A 22,596-nucleotide genomic window follows, 5' to 3' on the forward strand; every position below is an offset into this window, starting at 1 on the left:
ACCTTTGCTTTCAACTCTTTAAATCTGGTAACAAAAAAATATAAATAAGCGTGCCAAAAATAAATCAATATTACTGGTAAAATTTTTATTTTATATCAGGTAATTCAGTATGGACTGACCCTGAAACGAGTGATATAACACAATGAGTTGCCAAATAGGTTACATCTACTAGGGTCATCCAACATAAATAGACCTATTAACAGAACTTGGATCAATGTGACAGAAAATTTAGAACTAACTGATATGAGCTGTCAGATATTAACCAAGATTTAATAGATGCAACGACTTATTGGACTCGTGCGTGCTCTGAAATTAGTTTTTTATTGATGCAGTTACATTAATAATTGCAATAAAACCAACCATTATACAGTACAACAGAATAAACCCGAGGAATTATATAATTCCAAGGCCTATATTGCAAAGAAGGTCGTAAGTGATGTAACCAAAATGCAAACATTTACAGGAATAGTCATGAACATGGATCTAATACCCATTCCCAGCAGCAGACATTACTGATGTAATGATGGGCTATACTCATCACCTATGTCAAAATAAATGAATAAAATAGGTCTGAATTAAATTTATGTATGTTTCACTACGCTGATAATACAAATGTTCCTTCATCAAATAACAAGTCTCACAAAATTCAAAACAAAATTGGTTTAGTAGTAAAAGATTTGAAACTTGCATTTATCCTAAAAAAAAAATGTATATATCTATGAGACAAGACTTCCATTTTTAGGAAGAATTTTTTTTTAGGCAGTATTTAAAGGAAAATATAAGTACGATAGAAAATCTTTAAAATTTGCACTAAGGGATTTTATACTGTAAAATATAATGTGTAATGGGAGAAGAAAAAGAATGATAAAAAGATGATGAATTTGTATACAAATAACTGTAATGGGACTCATAAACCCATTATCCTGATCCTGATTCTGGTCATACGTTGTTTACCACTAATCGGTTTAAAAGTGTGGCATTGGCACCAGAATTTTAAAACAAAACACATCCTCAAAATATAATCAAACTACCGTCAAAACTGTAATCTTCATTACAGTTTTTATTTGTAGGGATCCACAAAGATTCTTTTTTGATCTTTACATCTTTGGAATAAGAATCTTTTTAGATCCTAAAAAATAGAAATTTATTTTACGAACATCAAGCCACACGCTTTACAGATACATACAATATTTTTGAATCAACAAGCAATTCTTTTGATAAGACTGTTCTTTACTGGGGTCAGTGATGTTTAGTTTCTATCTGTAACATGAAATTTTCTGTCTCTACCATTCACTCACAAAGAAACCAACAGTACTTCATGAAATCAAGTTTAAGTCCAAGCAACAGAACAATTACCTTTATATTGCTACAGACATTCCACTTACATGCTTACATGCTTATTCATGCTTAATTTTATCCAACACTTATTTCATATTCTCATTAGTCTCTTTCATATCAGTGGCATAAGTAAGTTTCAGTTCTTATTTCCAACATGGAGAAACACAGCTTTAAGGTAAATTAACAAACAAATTTCATTCATCCGTTCTTTGTTCACTGAAAGATTCCGTTACAGAATAAACATTGCAAAAACCAGGAACATCTACAACCAAACAGGAATCTTTAGTCCTTATGCCTATTTCTAAAAATACATACTTCTGTATGCAAAACATATACTCTGTACAATTATATAATTGACTAAATAAAATAAACTTACAAATAAAAATACACAGATGTTCAATGCGCTAAACTCAGACTGCAAAGTGGCTAAGGGGTATAACTCAAAATACGAGGTGCAACAATAAAGTAATGGACTGATTTTTTTTTTGAGCAAAATGTGGCAACTCTGCAGTCTTCATAGAGACTCCATCTTTAACCTTGATCTTCCCGCCACTAACAGTCCAAATGGCACAGTCGTATAACCTCTCAGTCTTGAATAGTGGTATAATAAGAGAACGTGTTTTGGTATCTTGTCACGGAAATGGAATCTAAAAATTTGGCAGCTGATCTCTTCGAACAAGTACAAATCAACAGAGTTATTGAGCTGTGTTATCACTGGTGATGAGAGTTGGTTCTTCCAGTATGATCCATAGACAAAACATCAAAGTTTTCAATGGTGTTCAAAGGGATCACCCAGACCAAAAAAAAAGCTTGCTTGTCGAAGTCAAAAGTGAAATGCATGCTTGTGTGCTTTTTTGACTACAAAGGTATTGTTCATAAAGAGTGCGTGACTCTTGAACAAACAGTTAATCAATATTTCTACAAAGACTTTGACGAGTCCTCTCAGTCTGTTCAAACACTGGTATGAATTAGATTCTTCATCACGATAATGTGCCACATCATGCTACATTGTCTATACAACAGTTTTTAATCTCAAAATGCATTTCAGAACTACCGCAGGCACCTTACCTTACTCACCACATCTCGCCCCGAGAGACTGTTTTTATTCCCAAGTGTAAAATTGGTGGTCAAGGGACACCATTTTCAAATGACAGAAGATGTCCAAAATGCTGTGACATGAGTCTTAGCAACATTCCAAAAGAAGAATTTCAGAAATGTTGTGCAAGCAAAAGGGAACTGCTTTGAAGATTACACCCCAGCTGAGTAAAAACATAAATAAAAATTTTTATCATATCAGTCTCATTACTTTATTGTTGCACCTCATAAAATAGCTTTTAATCAAGACAAAAATTCCTGACTCACCACTTTAACCATCATCTAAGAGATTTATGATCCATATATAACTTTCATGTCATGGGCTTTAACTAATCTTTCCATAACAGCAGCTGAAAAAGAATTAATTAAAAAAGGATTCCCTAAAACATTATTGTAATGCATAATCTTTAAGAAGGGGCAACTTAAAAACTAAGGAAGATAGAAAATCTTAAGATTTTTTAATTCAGCAAAAAAAGTACATACACATGACATCCTAATTGGTCTGTGACAAAACATTTACTAGTATAATTTTTTTTTTTAATTTAGCAATCGTAATTATATAATGTGGTAATACGTTTAAGAGCCGACTAAACATGTAATCGTATGTATTAATATAATATACTTAATCATACCTAATACGGAGGAACTCAGCAGCTTGTTCTTGTCTAGGAATGGCTACTTCACGAAAATAAGATGTTGCTCTAGCCAGAAGCTGCAAATAAGAACAATTAACCACAGTTTAACTACTAAAATAAACTAAGGACAAAATGCATGATATAATGTTTATTTTTACTATAGAAGTGACAAGAAAAAGATATTTTGTTTTTGAAAAAAAACTAATTAAAAAGAGTGAAAGTAGATAAACTGTCAATAAATTATGATAGAGAAAATATAAAAATTCATGTTACTCAAATACAGATGAAACTAGATAACCTTAACCAATAAAAAAATAGATTATAAAAATTCAATTTTTTTAATAAAACAAAAATTATAATCATTCAGGGTGTCTTGCAAATAAATGGAAAGGATTTTAGAGCACGTTCCACAAATGGAAATAAAGAAAAATGCTCATATAAATTTGGGTCACTAAAAGTATGTATTATGACACAATATTTTTATTTAAAAAAAAATTACTTCAGATACAGTTCTGGGACCTATTTTATTTCATTTTTCAGGTCAGAACCCATAAGAAACCATCAAATTTACTATTGATTTATGTGTCAAGAATTTTGTACGCCTTCATTTTACCCCTTGAGCAAAAATCAGGGATAAATGTTTTTAAGCTATAACTCGAGAACAAAGCGTTTCCAGACCCATGTTTATATGAATGGTTTTCTTTATTTTCACTTGAACATTTCCTGAAATTCTTTTCATTTCTTTTTGTGACACTCTGTATACAAAGGATATTCCTTTACACAAGCATTTTCCTGATTAAAATAATAAAAAATTTAACATAAATATGGTTCCAGAAACATTTTGTTTCAAGTTAGAGCCTATCTATCAAAAATTTCTCCCTTTTTTTGATCTCAAAGGTAAAACAATGTTTATTGGGCATGTGTGAACACAGTTTATAAGGTTAAATTTATGATGTTCATGTAATTTAACTTAAGAATTTTAAAAGATCACAAAAATATGCATCTTTTCATATTTTTGTAAAAAAATAAAAAGGTTTTTCTAGAAATTTAATAAATTATAATATTTAAAATATTATTATATAAGCAATATATATTATTATTATAAACCACTTTTTCCAAAAAAGAAATCAACAGTAAACATGTAATGGAAAATTAATTGTGTTTTCAATAAAAACAATATAATACAGAAAAGTTACATTAAATATAATATTTGCACCAAAATAAGTTTCTCATATTTATATTAAAATAATCTCAACAAACAATATTTTTATTTTATAAATTAATAACTTCATAAAATTAATTTTTATATCAACTGTTAAAATTGCTCACCAACAGCTTGTGTACTGTTCAGTTGTTACAGATGAGATTACATTCTTTAACATTCTTGTAGTGTTCTTCATTTCTTCAGCGGCAATCATGATTCTTTGTAAAAGTTAATTTGTCAGTAACCGACTGTGAGTCACAAGTAAAATATATAAGTTTGTTTTGTGCATTGGCACGCAACTTCTTTTCTTTGTACAGTACCATCATGAACTCGATCTGTGAGTATAAACTGCCATAGATTGCAACAACTACTTATGAGAAATATGTGTTAAAGCTTTTAAGACACTACTGCTAATGGGGAAGAAAACATAGAACAAACTGATCTTATTCCCCTTTTGCATACTAATTGACTTCAGATTACTGCTTGGGTCGTTACTGCAGATGGTACTTAATCTTAATTCTTTAGTAGACATTTAGGTATTTTAGATTAGCATTATGTCCTACATCATACCATTTCACAGTTGTTTTACCTAATTCAACTATGGCTATTTTCCACTAAGAAGATGTTACAGCTATTTATGCAGATTGTAAAACTGTTATTACACAATAAACTGTCTGGTAGCAGGACTGGATGGGATAGTGAAATTTTAGATTGGTCACAGAGTTTATTAGATTTAACTGTTGCGACTGTAGAAAGGGACATGGTTACTACTGTAATCAAAATACTACTGATAAATTAAAGATCATCAAAGAAATTATTCAAATTCTGAGAAATTTTTTCTGGCATGCTTACATATTGTTTAAGAAACAGTGCTATCAATGCGTATCAGTGGATGAAAATTCAGTCAAAATCATTAATTGATGGTGTGGACTATATCAACTACAGATTAACAACAAAATAGGATATCACATGCAATTCGATCATCATTTCAGAAAGGACCCTGCATGTTTCTATCATATTTTTATTATAGTAATTGGGTAGTAATAACTATATTGAGGATTTTTGGATAAGTTTATGTACCACAAACTAAGTTTTTATTTAATTTACCACAAACCCTTTTGATACCAGCAGATCTTGTGTACATTGCACGTGAGTAGGAATATGTTATTACATAATGCATAATCATAATGCAATATCATGTAAAATTTAAAATAAACTGAATAATTTTTAGTGCAATCATTCACCATACTCTCATAAAGACCTTAAATTTCCTCTTTAATTAGTATGAGCATATAACAACATAATTTTTGATAAATGGATTACGTATATTAAAAGTACTTGATCAACAAAACAATCTACTTGGATACACTTCTTGTGTGTGGTTCAGTAATTATAATCATTTGAATATATTCATTTTATTTACTATAAATTAACCATACCACTTCCCAGCTAGAGAATATCATTAATTCATCATATAAACAGAAATAAGCACAGTAAAACCTTCCTGTGTTAAGAAAATACCTGTACTAATTGCTTGAAACCAAAGAAACTAATGCAGAAAATTCATACTTTTTTTGTGACTAAAACAGAAAAAATTTCATTTCATTGAATTTGATTTGGCATCACTACAAAAAGGTGTATAAACATGGAAACTATCAAAAGGTATGTAAACATGGAAACAATCAGTATTATTTCAAACTGTAGAAAAATTTTTCAGATATGAACAAATTATATTACAGGAAGTGTATACATACAAAATAATGTTTATTCAAATAAATTATAGTAAGAACAGTCTGTAGTAAGAAAAAAGCAATTCTTACAGTTGTATAAAGATTGTACAACAATAACAGATGGATAATAAAAATAAAATTTTATGTCAAATACTGAAGGAAAATACTAAATTAAAATATATATTATACTTTGTCAAACTGTAAACAATCAGTAAAATTAATATAAAAGGATTAATAATAAAAATAAAATTCAATTTCTAATAAAAAAAAAAAGTCACTAATGCTGTTTGCTGTTCTCTCATCTTTGTAGAACACTAAGTTAAAAATGCATTTATGTTATAGCTGCCGTCAAATATCATAGTTCATCTTTTTAGAATATTCACCATAAAAATATTATATTATAATATGTATATATATATATATATATATATATATATATTTTTTTTTTATATATATATGTATTATATTTATAATATAAATGCTATAACAATTTTGTAAATTTTATTGTAATCTATTAATGTAAATAATTTTTTACATAAATCAACATTATATTTGTTCTGGTAACACTCCAAATTTATTTATTTAAATAACCATATATAATCTTTACTATGTTAAAAGATTATTTTCCCTTTAAAATTTCTAATTAAAAATGTAATAAAAAACAAAACAAATTAAATTATTAAAAATAAAAACAAAAATTAATAATTGTAAAATTTTTTTCAAAAATGAAAATAATAAAAAATAATAATCCCACAAATTCTTGATTAAGATGGAAGTCTATACAATACAGATTATTAAACTAAAGAGTAAGTAAAACAGCTTAGCTAAATACATACAAGGGTTATTTTTTTTTTTCAAGGTCCGATCGGTCACGAAATTAAAACTACAGTGAAAATAAAAAATTGTTTATTTGTGACAGTACTTACATAGTTACGTTATTTCTCTACATAGTCGCCCCTCCGATTCAGACATTTGTCATAGCGTGGTACCAACTTTCCAATACCCTCGTCATAGAACAGAGCCGCCTGTGTTTTCAGCCATGTTTCTACGCTGGTCTGCAGCTCGATGTCTGTGCCAAAATGTTGTCCTCCTAGCCGGCGTTTCATGTGAGCAAAGAGGTGAAAATCAGATGGAGCCAAGTTCGGGCTGTATGGTGGGTGATCAAACACTTCCCAATGAAAACGCTGCAGGAGCTTCTTTGTTACAACTGCAGTGTGCGGCTGAGCATTGTCATGGAGAAAGACAATTCCTGATGACAACATTCCTCTGCGCTTATTCAGAATTGCCCTTCGTAGACGCTGAAGAGTCATGCAGTATGAGGCTGCAGTGATGGTCGTGCCACGTTCCATGAATTCCACCAAGACGCAGTAGCCATACACTTTCTGTTGGAGAAGATTCGCTTGAACTTCTTTGGTTTACTGGGAGAATGAGAATGCATCCACTGTTTGGATTGTTCTTTTGTTTCTTCAGTTTCGAAATGGACCCATGTCTCGTCCCCTGTGACAATTTTGTTCAAAAAATCTTCTTCTTCATTGTGGTAGCGCTTGAGAAACGTTAGGGAGGCATACATTCTCATTGTTTTGTGATGATCATACAGCATCTTGGGAACCCATCTCGCACACAGTTTGCGGTACTGAAGTCTCTCACTCACAATGATGTAGAGAGCTGACCTTGAAATTTCAGCAAACAAATCACTCAATACAGAAATTGTGAACCGACGATTTTCTTGAATTCCCTCATCCACTCGCTCAACAAGATCATCGGTTGACACTCGCTTCCTTCCCTGACCGCCTGCATCATGAACATCTGTACGTCCCACTTTAAAGTTCCTGCACCATTGTCGCACTTTGCTGTCACTCATTGAAGTTTCACCGTACAGATTATTTATTCGATGATGAATTTCAGCTGCATTACACCCCTCAGCCTGAAGAAATCGAATTACCGCATGCAGTTCACACTTGGCGGGAGATGTTATTGTTGCAGACACGTTTACGTGTTAGCTAGTTCAGAACTAAATGAAGTAACGCGGTGTGATTGAAGGCCATACTAGAGACGCTGTGCAACACATATGCGCAAAGGTTCATGTGATTTTGCACGGGTTTTTATTTTGCGACTGATCGGACCTTGAAAAAAAAATAACCCTCGTATATAACCTTTTTAACAATTTATTCTATTTTAATATATTGGTGAAGAATACTCACCTCAAGAGACTGCTGTGGGGAAGGATTTGCTGGGTCGGCCATTTTAAATACAGGAGTACTTTTGTTATCAGGTCGCAAAATTTTCTTTACAAAGTCCTGAAATGGAGGTGAATCCACCTACAAAAAATAAATATTAAGATTTAAGCTAAATCTCAGACAAAAATTTGTCAAAAAGTCTGTTGACAAAAATTTTGATTTAGTTGTAACCCAAAAATTCAGTAAACATTTAAAACTAAATTCAAAAACTAATTTAAAAAACTAAATTAAAACTAAATTAGAATTTAATTTGTTGAAAATAAATTTTATTTAGTAAAACGATTTAAATAAAACATTATTTTGTAAACACCTACATGCATATAAGTTTAATATAGGTCTATATCACTACTAGATGTGATTGATGCAGAAAATTGAATGAGTGGGAATCAAAATTTGTTGGAATTTATAATTTTTAATGTTATTTTTTTAATTCACCTGTACACTGTCAGTATGGAAAATAGTTTTGAAGAGTGATCCTTTTAGGACTAAACAATTTAAAAAATACATTTTATTATTTTTTAACAATTACTTAACTTTAAGATCTTTTTTCATCTAATTTAAATGTCTGATGCCTTCATAACCTAAAAAAAGAAGATTATATGGATTTCCTTTCTTTTTTAGTCCTGCAGGGAATATTTGTGATTTTTATGTGGAATAAATTTCACAATAATCAAACATCTGGTGTAGCTATTGAATTCTACGTGATCATGCGTAACACAAAGGTGATTTTAAAATAAAAAAAGATGTGAAATATATAACAAATTCTCTAGTAATATGTGATGAACATAATATTACAGACCTAACCTCACTAAATTTTAAAGATTCGTGTGGAATTATAGGTACATTGAAGGAAGAAATTAAAGAACTAAAGGAAATAAATTTTCAATCAGAAAATGAATGTAAACAAGCTAATAGTCAACATGTTATTAAAACGGATTTTGATAAGTTAAAATCTGAGCAATCAGAGAAAAAATTCTTTATCAGAAACTAAAGCAAATGAATTTACGAAGGAAATTGAATATTTAAATGAAATTAATCATGAATTATGCGATAAAAATACTACAAAAGATGTTCAATAATTAATGAGAAAAATTGATGTAGAGAAATAATGATTCATTCATTGACAATGAAACTTTGCCAACTTTTCAAGTTGGCAACCTTGGGAACACATTTAATCAGCTGTTCGATCATAATTAATCTAAAATAACCTATTTTGTTGATTTCAGAATCTCAGCTCCACTTGAAACGTGTATGCCGGAAAAGCAATGTTCAGTGATGAGATTTTTGCTATCAGAAAGTGTGAAACAAGTGGAAATTTACTCAAGAATGTTGAAAGAGTATGGTGTTTAAACTGCAGTAACATGTGTAAGAGAGTGGAACAGTTATATTTGGGCAGAACAAGTGTGACTGATCTCCATCACTCTGGAAGACCAGTTAAAGTTTCGACTACCGCGCTGCAAAATCGCATAAATGATCTTATTTGTCAAGAGAGGTGAATCAAAATTTTCCAAAATGCCAGTTTGTGTAATATTAGAGTTGGAACTGCACATTCAATCATTCATGACGTGCTGAATTATCACAAAATGGGTTTGAGATGGGTTCCAAGATAGTTGACTCAAGCCCATAAAGAGAATGGGAGAAACACTTGCGAAGTTGGGTTGAGAGGTGTTGCCACCTCAGACCTCGCCCCATCCAACTTTCATTTGTTTGGCTGCTCAAAGATTTTTTACATGGCAAGAAGTTCAATGACAATGAAGCGGTCAAAAAAGCAGTACACAAAAGGTTCAAACAGCAAGGTAAAGACTTCTACCCTGCGGAAATCAGAAAGCTCACAGAACAGTAGAGAAAGTGTCTAAATGTTACTGGAGACTATCTTGAAAAGTAGTGTAAGTTTCACTGTCATTGAATACATAATGTTTTTCCTCTACATCAATTAATTACTGAAGATCCCTCATATATTAAAGAATCTTAATGCACAGTTAAAGGAAAAATTATTTTGCTACAAGATAAAATTAAAACTCAAGAAAATTCTGTACAAATTAGGAATTAATTCTGAAATTACAAAAAATAATCTCAATGAAATAATAAGCTATCTACCAAATATTACTATAAAGTATACAAAAGAAAATGTGTCTGATCATCCAGCTGATAAGTAAAGGCTTACTAATTGGCTTCTTCATACGTTACAAAAAATTAATTATCCATTTAATCTAATATTTTTAGTGTAATTATTATTTAATAATATTCTTAGTCTCAACAATCTAAAACAGTTCAACAATCTAAAACGGTGTTTCTCAACATCAGGGTCGCAAAATTAGCCTATAACTTTACACAAAACAATAATGAAATTATTTTACGAAAAAAAAAACATATATTACAAACATTTTACTTATATTTATATGTACACGTGTAAAGAAAATATAGATCAATGAGATGGCTGTGTTTGTTTTTCATTTAAAAGTTTTTCCATACACAGATCTAAGTTAGAAATGCACAAAAGCAAATTGTTTTCAAGTGATAAACGATGATTCCTATGTTTAAATTTAGCACAAACATAGACAACAAACCATCTTCACACAGGTAAGATGTGGCGAAAGAGATTAATATTTCCAGTGCTTCTATTATTAAATTTCCATATTTATTTTGATGAGCAAGACAAAATGTATCTAAATTTTCAGATATGAATTGTAGTTGTGATGTTTTATCAGCAGACATTTCGATGAGCTGGTTTTGAAATTCAACCGATAACTTAGCAGCCGCAACAACAGTTTCATTAAATGGATTCAGTACTAATCTCTTTGAGAAATTTCATCTTCCAGAAAGTACTTCACCAACTGAAGTTTCAGCTCACACATATGTATCTTCATGCTATCCAAACCGTGGTGAATAATAGTGTCTTCTTCATCCAAATTTTTCTCAACGTAATCAGAAGCAAGTGGAAACATATCAAAATTTTTTTCTTTACAGGTAAATAATCTAGATATCAAACTTTTTAATGAAGTAATGAAATTTGTCTGTCATTAATAAAATGTTTTTATCACGTCCTTCTAAATTCACATTTAAGTTGTTTAAATATGAAAATACATCAGCTAAGTATATATCATGCTAACAGCAACATTCTCATTATTCTGTAAAAACATTGAGAATGGAATTTGTTTATCCTGGAATAATATTATTAATTCATCTTGCAATTCCAGTAACTGTGTTAACACTTTCCTCTGCGATAACTGTCTGAGTTCTGTATGGAAAAGAAGATTTTTTCTTTTCACCCATTTCACTGCGTAACTTAGCAAATAGCCTATTCTGTGTTGTTTGGCTTTTAATAAAATTAACCTTTTTTACTGTTTTACAAAGAATTTGTTTGAAATTTTCCAGCATATTTTTTCTGGCAAGATCATGTTTGTGAAGGAAGCATTCCACCCTTGGTATAAGATGATCTTTTGATTTTTTTCTTTTAAATCCACTGTTCTTTTCTGTTGTCGCCTTTGCACCACCACTACATACTGCAACACATTTTGACTGATCTATGTTATAGTTTTTAGTAGCTTCATAAAAAAAAAAATCTAAAAGACATTGTCCTGTTCCATGACCAGGTATTGATATGAAAAACAACATATTTTCTTTGATTGATCTGTCCCTATTACATTCATATCTCACAAAACATAAGAACTGAGAAATGTTTGCCACTATTTATTCATCAAATAGAATACTAAGAATTTACTTGAACTCACTTGCTGAATTATCTGATCACAAACATTGGCAGCCATGACATCAATTTGCCTGGACAATGTGTTATAAGAATGCAAAATTACATTTTTTTTTTTCTTCTTCCATGCCTATTAAACACTTTCTATATCAATTGTAGCAGGCAATATGTAGTATCTGCGATTGTATGGAGTTTGAACAGGTTAATTACTCATAATGCTACGAAATAAAATACTTCAAATGTACTTTTATTAGTACAGCTTGATTTACAAATAGAAGTTTCATAATTTCTCAAAGTATGTCATTTTCTTACAAAAAATTACAAGGGTTTGCTTTAATCCAGATGTTTAGTCTCCAAGTGTAGAATTAATTTTGATGGTTTCATGCTTTCATCGGAGAGGAGTTGAAAGGAAACAATGCGCTGTTGGCTTTCCATCCAATGAGGTAAAACTATAATTTAAATAATTTTCAATCGTCATTGTACAATTTTGTCTTTTTACCCATCGATTCACTGGATGTAGATGGCTCACTTCCATTTTTTCAAAATGTATCCATTTTGCATAAGAATCTAATTGAAAAAAAAACAAAAAACAGTTACACTGTTTGACTGTATATTAAAAAATTGAAATCTCAATTATTAATATTTTCAATGAAACTATGCTTTTAAATAATTAAATAAAGGCAATAGATGCAAACTTTGCCTTTCGAAACTAAACTGATGTTCCGCAATCCTTTACACCTCCTTTATACTGCTGTCAGCATGGCGTATTTAAATGTATCATATGCATATTTGAACATGATGCTCTCACAATAAATATTATGCAAGCTGACCAAATTGTAAGGAGCACGTACACACCAAGTTGGAACATGTAAATTGCTCATGTTTGTATACTTCATACATGCATGTTCCCACCCATTGCTATCAGTGCAGCTAATAGTTTTAACTAGGTTTCATTGAGGTGGGGTTGGGGGTCACAAAATAATAATTATGTATGTTTTTTTTACATTTTGGGGGTCATCGAGCTAAAAAGATTAAAAATCACTGACCTAGAAGATAGCATATATATTTGCAATGCAGAAGGAAGTGAATTGAGGGCAACCAATGTGTATGTTATCAATGAAGAAATTTTTGGAAAAGCATCTGATTTTAATTTAATTAACAAGTTGTAATGGTATGCTATTACTGTCTGTTAACATAAGAAGTTTGAAACTAAATATTGTTAAATTAGAAACTCTTTTACATCAACTTATCTTAAAACCAAAGATTATTATTTATAATGAAGGTTAAGTGAAAAAAATAATTCTATTTATATCAATTGTTATAATTTACATAGGAACAAAAACAGATGGGGTTGTGATTTTTATTGATTACAACATTGAACATAAAGTAACTGATGATAATTTAGGATTAACTAATTACTTATACATATAACTAAAAAATAAAAATATAAACATATTCACCATAAGTCATGATTATAAAAAAAATTTATCAAGGATATGTATTATTTTATAGGTAATAAACACATAAAGAATCATATAATATTAGGTGATTTCAATATTGATATAAACAAAAATGATTTTGAGAGTGTTCTCTTAATAACTTTTATGGATTAGGATTTGAACCTTATTTTAATAAAAGTATTTGAATCAGAAGAAATTTTGATGAACTGTGCATAGACGCTTTTATTAAAAGCTTTTTTATATAAAATTTATAAGGCTTAGTTATCAGATTACTGATCATTATCCTTTATTTTAAAATATTAATAATGAAATAATATCTGAATTTTTTGAGACTTTTGCTTATATTGATTTAAAAAAATTGTTATTATTAAGTACAGCTTTACCTTGGGAGAGGTATATTTTGTACATAATGTAAATGAAGCAATAAAATTATTAACTGAATTACTAAATGAATTAACTGATAAAACTAGGAAAGTTAAAAAATTACATAACAAAGGTTCTAAAAAACCATGGATTACACAATATGGCTAATAAAAAAAGAATGGTGATTACAAAAAACAATAATGTAAACAACTTGAATAGAGAGTGTATGAGCAAAAGTAGAACTAATGTTAAGCCAATATATCTTAGACATGTAGAAAACAATGAAATAAAGAAAATAATTGATAAATTGAAAAATAAATCAGGTGGGGCTTCTGGGATACATACTTCTGTGATAAAAGTATTATGCAATAATATTAAATTTATTAATGCTTAAATGTATTTATACAATTTAAGCTACTATACAGGTATATACCCAGATCAATTGAAAATGGTTAAGGTTAAATCAATTTTTAAAGCTGAATTAATAAAACTAATCCTGGAAATTATAGACCTATTTCTCTTGTCTCTGATTCTGAAATTATATATGAAAAATTATTACATAATAGAATTTTAAATGTCCTGAGTAAATATAATATTCTGTGTTAGTGAATTTGTAATTAAGCATCATAGCATGTTTTATTAACAAAGTTAATAAGAGTACACAATTATCTGCATTAAGTCTTTCTCTCTGGTGAAGAGAGATCTGGTCAGTGGTTAACAGTTCATTTGAATATTCTATACACCACATAATTCTGGGAATGACTAAGCCTAACTTAGCCTCAGCCTAAGTTAGTTATTAGGAGGTTCATTTTAGAAGATAGAGTAATTTATATTTCAGTATATATTTAATCTGATCAATGCAAAATCATTTATCAGTAATGTGCTGTTTCCATTCAGGATAAAAATGTACCAACTGACCGAGAGATAATGGGCGAGATAAGCACTTGCTGCCACAGGACTTTGTAACTATTAAGGTAGTTCAAATTTAAATGAGAATTTTATTCTGGAAAAAAGAGAAATTAATGAACGATGTTGTAGCTGCACTGACTGAGAGACTGGACTAGTAGAGATCACTCTAACTTACTGCAATTCTGTTTTCATTGTTGGATCAGTCAGTAGCACGATCAACAAGCAAGAGGTGCATGTGTCTGTTGCACAATGCATTATCATTAAATTTTTAATTAAAGAAGATGTTAAACCTCCATTAATTTACACCAGGCTGTACACATAATTCGGTGGTTATATGTTATCAAAGGCACAAGTGAATCAGTGGTGTAATGCCTTTTAAGGAAGGGCATGGACGAGTTGAAAATGAAGCCCATGATCAACATCTGCGTACTACTGTCATGAACTAGAACTTTCATCACACTGAGCAGATGATTTTGGTTGACAGACACATCAATGTAAGATGACAGCAAGAGTGGAAATTAGTGTTGGCAATATCAAAACAATTATTCATGACTATCCTGGTTACTATAGAATTGCCACCAGATGGGTATCTCGCCTTCTTACCTTTAAGCAAAAGTTTATGAGGAGAAAGGTCTGTGATCAATCATCACAGAGCTTTTGCATAGAATGAAAAAACAGAAAACCGTGAATGCTGCCTACTACAAGCAACCTCTTATGGGAACACGTGAAGCCAGCCTATAGATTGAAAAAATGTGATATTCCAATATGGAGTTCAATCTTGATGCACAACATGCAGCTCCACATTGCATGTTTAATATGCGAGACACTCAAATACCTGGCCTATAGTCCTGATCTCAGTCCTTATGATTATCATTTGTTTAGCCCACTCAAGAATGCATTAGATGGACATCAATCTGTAACTGATGATGAGGTTGAAGAATTCAGCTCACTTGCAGAATAGCCAAAAGAATTCTACAAATGGATGTTCAAAACTTCCCAAAACACTGACAAAATGTATGACTGTTCATGGAAACTATGTTGAGAAGATTTAATACTCATTTTGTCAATTTCTGTAAATAAACTATTTATTCAGACAAATTTTCATTTAAATTTGAACCACCCTTGTATTTTGTAAATTGTATTTGGTAAGTGTAGGTCAAACCCTACTAGGTCCATGGTGATCATGTAAAAACCTGTGTCGGCCTTAATATGATCTAGTCGATAGCAATCATCTATACATATTTCTGAGGATTCTGTTTTCTGTTCGGCAGCTGCAAAATAAATCTAATAACTGAATTATCTATCAGGCAAAGTAAGCCTCCAAATTTTCCCTAAAATATAATCTAAAGTAAGTTTAAAAAATCATGCATGTATGATTTTGCTGCATGCAGAATATCACAACACATAATTCACTCCTTAAATTTAATAACTTACTTAATCTTTTTTTTTGTATTTATTTACAATTGATTCAGGGTAATTGAATAGCTTACACAGATAGATGCTTTAAGCATAATTACATCAACTGATGCTAAAAATAGTAAATATGTAAATAAAGTATCAAAATAATACTGTAATAAAAAGTGCAAATTAATCACCACACAGATATAATGCTGATGTCGAGTACATATGTAGGAAAATTCTTGCATCTAATTACAAAATGATCCAACTTCAAAAAAGTTTATTTACAGAAAATAATTCAAGTACGCATCTTTCCTGTCAATAAAGAGGAAAAGACTTATTTAGAAGAGAGAGAAGTACTAAATGGAAGAAAAAATATTTTTTTAGAATTTTTCTTATTTTGAATGATTTTTACATTATTCTACAAACATTCAAAAGAATTACATGAATAGTATATAAAATGTTCCATTTTTTAGAATTAAATAAAATATTTAATTTCATTGAAATCTGTATCATAACTCTGATTTAATGTTTATAAAATTATTCTGTTAAATACAAATAAAAAATGAATTTGCTTTATCATTTCCAAATAACAATTCTGATAAAGACAGCATCTATAACTATCGTTTGAAAATTGATCATTCTCTTCCTACATATTCCACTAATTTTTCACAGATCCTTTTTCCCTGGATTCCTTGAAGTTCATATTAGCTGATCCACTGGGAGAGTCTGTATTGCTAGATCTGCACCATCTGGCTGCTAATGAGGCAACATTACATCTATAATATTTATTATGTCTATATGTTTATTATATCTATAATTTTACAAGCAAATATTTCAAAGATTAAATTTCTTTCTAATTATGATGAACTTCAAGGATGTGTCCTTTTCAAGTCTAGCAATTACGCCCAAATAAAGTCTGAAGTTTCTACAATAACCAATAAATTTACAACTAAATATCAACAATAAATTGATTACCAGTAAATGCAGCTTAACGTTTGAAAATAGATATATTTTTTTTTGCGGTTAGTATTACATAATTTATCAATTTAAATTCTTATCTATCCCCACAAAAATGATACTGATATTACTATAATTTGGGGTTTTATTCATTTGTATAGCCTGAACTCTTCATTTTGGATTAATTTAATTTTCCAAATTTCAGAACTGCCCTCTCATTTATATTACCTTTGAAAACATATTTATTTACTCTGAAGTTCAACATAACTTAAAAACTGTTACACATATTTACATGTTATAAAGTAAATTAAAAAGTATATATCCCTGAATAAAAATAAAAATAATAAAATTATATTTATTTTTATTACAAAACCACATAATCTGAATTAAATGAAAGACGTTAAAACTGGTAAGTATAAGTACATAAAATAAACACTACAAGATTAATAAATATTCTAAATATTTTATCTATAAATAAAAGTTCTACAAATTAGTAATAATTGAGTAAGTTTTACTACCTGATCTGCTATGCTTACCGCATTTGCCACTGGTCCTATCACCATATATTTGTTAAATGGATTACGAGACACTCCTGGTGAAATATACCATGTTGTTAATTGTAAGCTAATTATTTCATCTGGAAATAGTGTAACTAAAGTTGAAGTGGGGCATTCAATACATACAGCACCAACAACTGGACATGGTTTTGTACCACACATCTGGCTGCAAACTGTATATTCAACCACACTTCTATCCCTTTTAAAATCAAGCAATGCATGTGGAGGTAATTCAGATGGTTCTAAAATCATTATTACACAGCAAAATGTAAAATTATGAAATTAAATACATATATTTTAGTAATGTAACAAAATAATTGTATATTTACTTACAAATATACTTTCGTAAAGTGTAAATATTTAGTCCTCACTGAATAAGTAGCAGAGACTATCCATGTTATATTTTCAATTTATTTATAGAAAATGTACATCCCTTTGGGTTCACTTACAATTTTTAGTTTGTGACTATTTAATTTACATCCTACTGTAGGTGGTAAAATGTACAGTTATAGAAAGTATTTTTACGAAATGAAGACGAATGTTCATTCCAAATAAGAAATTATAAATGTATATAAAAAAAAGAGTCATAAATTATAGAGGCCAAAATGTTTTACTGAACCTTTATAAGATAATTTTTATTCTTTTAGTACTGTAAGCGCTATTTTATACCAACAAACTGAAAATATAAGTATAAATTTAAATATATAAATTTATTATATCTATAATTTTACAAGCAAATATTTAAGGTTAACAACCTGTATTGTAGCTTAAATTTAGATACTTCTTGAAAAGTGGATGAGTTTGTATCATCGTATTGTTGAGTAATTACTATCACTCTAATGTGATTATAGATTTAAACATATTATTATGACACAGTTTAACATACCCCAAGTGATTCTGTACACCACAGTACAAAATAACAAATAATTTTACTAAATGGTACTTATTTGATGCATGTTAACCTGAAAAGAGATGAACAGAATAAATATTCTATACAACTTATTACAAAAAATATATAGTTCCTAAAAACTTTTCTGCCTAAACTTTTTTGTGTGAAAATGGAATACAGGTTAGCAATACAACATATTACATATGTGACAATGCTACTCAAAAATGAAATTTCAAAACTTTACTTTTGAAAGGTACATTAATCCTAAAACCTAAGATGGTATTTTGAAAGTATACAAATACTAAGTATTATAATAATGTGTTTACAAATATTATGTATTTTATTAATAATTCTTGATAGATGATAATCAGGCAGGGATTGAAATGAACAATTAAAATTGCTGATTAATATGATTTTGGGGCTATGTGCTGGAGAATGTTTTTATGAATAAACTAGATCATGTCAAGAGTTAATATAATAATGAAGTTACATAATAACAGGAAAATTAATATTTTAGAAAATCCATTAATAAAAATGAGTAATAATCAGACTATTTAATCAAAATATTTTCTAAAAATTACAGTTTAACTTACAATATTTTCACTTAATAGAGAACAGGGATACATATAAGATGTTACAACTGCAACAAATAGAAACTTAAAATAATAGAGAATTACACTTCTAGAATTATATTAGAATAATTAAAGATTTATAATAAAACTGTTGATAAATGTAACCAAAATTTTGGTTATATGGGAAAAAATTATAATGGAATTGTAATGGAACCATATCAGTCCCAATTTATTAAAAAAAATTAGCAGGTAACTTAATGCAATACCAAGCTCAGCTCTATTTAAATAAATGAGGAACGTTGAATTAGTAACAATCTGTGACCAAAAAAAAATTCTCAAGCTTTTTCAGTAAAGTGATGGGGGAAATATGATTCCTCCTTAATCAAATAGTACTGAGCCAGGCTCAGCACCAACATTTTTTAACATGTTATAAATCTCCACTGTATATTCATACTGACACCAGTAGATCTTGCTTATTCGCTTAACTCCAAGAAGAGGTATGTTTCAGACTCTATTTTTTTATGACATCACTTATTTACATTATCAGTATGATATGTTCAGTAATGACCTATTATCTAAATTTGATAAACCATTTGTTGGAAGACTGATCTTATCAACAAAAAGCAATAACATTTTGTTATTCTTGCTGGCTTTTTTTTAGTGAGGAATGATTATCAGTGCCGACTGTTATAAGGAAACTCTCAAAAATCTTTGTTGAGTTTCAGAAACAAGCAATAGGCTCCACGAGTCCAATGCTTACTGCATTCATTCATCCTGAATGCATATTGTACATTCATTCTCAAAACATTCTTTGTTAGGCTCCATGAGTTGTAAATTACAGTGTTCAAGATACTTTACAGCAAGATTTGGCTGCAACAAGATGTGGCTCCAAAACACTGTATTGTTACAATGGTTAGAAGCAGTAATTTGCTGTTAAATTATTTGATAATTGGTTTCACATGCAGTAATTTACCACAATATGTAGACAGTATCTGTGGTGTCATTGTATAGATCAGTGCATAACAATTAATTAATTAATTAAAACTGTTTTAATTTAATTACTTAATTATAGCCAATAAAAAATATTTAAGTAGTACTTAATTGCCTGATAATATGTCTATGCTAAAACTTGTATCCAAAGCAATTACATGTTTACTACTTGTTTACCGATGAAGGAATTTATATCAATGATAATAGATCCAGTGGTTAGTAAATTAATGTTTTGTTTTATGTCTTGAATCAAAAACAGAAAAAAATATCTCAATAAATTTTTTAAAGTTTTATCAGATGTCAGAATGTTTGTTTAATTGGTCCAACTTTCATGTTTCTGTATTTTAATGTTTTATTTTTCATGTCATACACGTATATCTTAGGATATTTCTCTATTTCTACGATGATTTGTTCATTATCTAACTCCATTTTAAAAATTACTGCTGACTGATAAACACAATAAAGTGAAAAAAAATCATAATTATGCAACTGGATATAATTAAATAAAAAATATCTGGATTGTATAGAAAATTGGAATAGTATGCAAATAAGCAGTGGCAATAACTTACAGTGTGCGAAATGAGGTCTCAACAGTAAACTATCGCTAAAGAAAACAGAACATGTTCTATACAGCAGCAATATGACTTTGGTAATTGTGGAGCGATTCTTACAGCCACTGTAGCATTTAGCACATGAAGCCCCACTTCTATTTATCGATGTGTCTAATTTTTCACTGTAAATTGCAGGAGGTACAACCAGTAAAATACAAGTTGTGGAGTTCCAGCTTTAACGGAGACTTTTACATGGAATAATTCTGTAACATAATGATACGCACCAATATGCTGCAAAAATCACTATCTCTCTTTTGAAATTGTACTAGTGGAAAACCTGACTCATTTTGTATTGCCCTAAATTCATCCCCTTTGACTTCTATAAAGTTAAAAGAAAAGTGCATTTTGCCCAAAATTAAGTAAAAGAAATAAAACATTCTTATGGGAACTGGATGAAAACACTTACAAAGAAGCATTAGATTCGCTTATAACCACTGGGATAAATAATTATTTAATTTCAGTGGCTGTACAAAAGAAAGTACAAATGTATAGATTTCTGGACCTAATATCAAATAAAGATTATAAATCAAAAATGGATTTTTGTACAGCTTTCTCATTTTGTCCTATAATTAGTGATTAAAAAGTTGAGAAGTGTTCTACACAGATGAAACAGCATTCATATGATCCAATTCTTATATATAAAAATATACTTTTGTGGATATATGACATTTGTGGAGCTATTCAACATTTTATTCAGTATATTTTAATAAATAATGAAAATAATTAAAATTTTTTTCATATTTAAAAGCAAATATAGCACACAAGAAAATTATTTCACTGTCACAATAAGTAAAATAATACTGTAGATAAGTCATCACTACTGAAATTTTTTAGTTTATCATAAACTTTTTCAACCAACCATGTAAATAAAATGTGCAAAATTGCATTTACATATGCATTTTTTGTTCACAGTTTATTCTAATTGATAAATGTTGGTGTCCATTTGCATTCCACAGTAGAACAGCTAATGAATTCAAAACTAATTAAGTTGTTGAATTTTGTGAAACTAAAACTTGAACTAATTACATCATAAGAGGAGTGATCACCTGTGAAAATGGTTTTCAAATCTGTTATGAATGTGACTAAAAAAAAATCTTGTTAAATTAGTGTCACGTACACTAGGGTTTAGAGTAATATAATGAGAGAACTGTTTCGGGTTGGATATACCTGAAGTAAGTTTAAAGTTAGAGGATAGACTTGTAGTTTTAAGAGTTGGTAGAAATAAATGATTATCACATAAAGATGGCCAAATATTTGTGTTGTCTGGTTTAGCAGGACATAAATTATTTGATTACTAAAGTTGTAACAATTTGTAAAATATGTAGCCTTTGCAGATGGCTGGGTGGGATCTCCTACAAGAGTTCAAGTAGCTCGATATCTGGTGGTTTATTGCAATTAGAAAAGTGACTGCAAAAAAATCTTCATACCTCAATATTGCTAAAATGAGAATATACCTTTTAAGCTGAGGAGGTTCCATTGTTAATGGAACCATTGTTAATTCATCACTGGTTCCAGTGATGAATTTAATGTAAAAACATCTTATTATTTGGAATTATTTCCAAATCAATGGGAAAAAAACAGAAGTTGTATTTTTTCTATGGAATAACATTTTATATATAAATATATATATTATACTTTATGTTCCACAGTAAGTTCATTAAGGTCAATCATGTATGGGGTAGACCACAAATAATAAAATGGAAATTTTATCATCTTGTAACTGAACATGACAGAAGTCTGCAATGCACTTTTTAAGATAATTGACTAATTTTCTACAAGAATTGGAATTGGCTGGGTAGATTTTAAAACTGTCAGTAGTTTTAGAGTATCTGAAATTTTTTTTATCCCAAAATAAATTTTTTATACAAATTACAAAACAGAAGATATTTCACAAACTAATCTACGATGATTTGGTATTATGTACATTTAAATTCAATTTCTG

The 22,596-nt window shown here is 29.5% G+C and overlaps 1 protein-coding gene across 1 annotated transcript in view; it reads right to left on the reverse strand.

Moving 5' to 3' along the window:
- mbo (Nuclear pore complex protein Nup88) overlaps nt 1-22,596 on the reverse strand; it is a 368,973-nt gene that overhangs the window by 20,500 nt on the left and 325,877 nt on the right. Inside the window, exons 8-10 of the mRNA XM_075362597.1 lie at nt 17,572-17,834; nt 8,204-8,320; nt 3,066-3,145 (exon numbers count right to left, since the gene is read on the reverse strand). Coding sequence (XP_075218712.1) covers nt 3,066-3,145; nt 8,204-8,320; nt 17,572-17,834 — 460 coding nt within the window. The remainder of the gene's footprint in view (nt 1-3,065; nt 3,146-8,203; nt 8,321-17,571; nt 17,835-22,596) is intronic.

Source organism: Lycorma delicatula, chromosome 4, assembly GCF_047948215.1.
Source record: "Lycorma delicatula isolate Av1 chromosome 4, ASM4794821v1, whole genome shotgun sequence".
Lineage (NCBI taxonomy): Eukaryota > Metazoa > Arthropoda > Insecta > Hemiptera > Fulgoridae > Lycorma > Lycorma delicatula.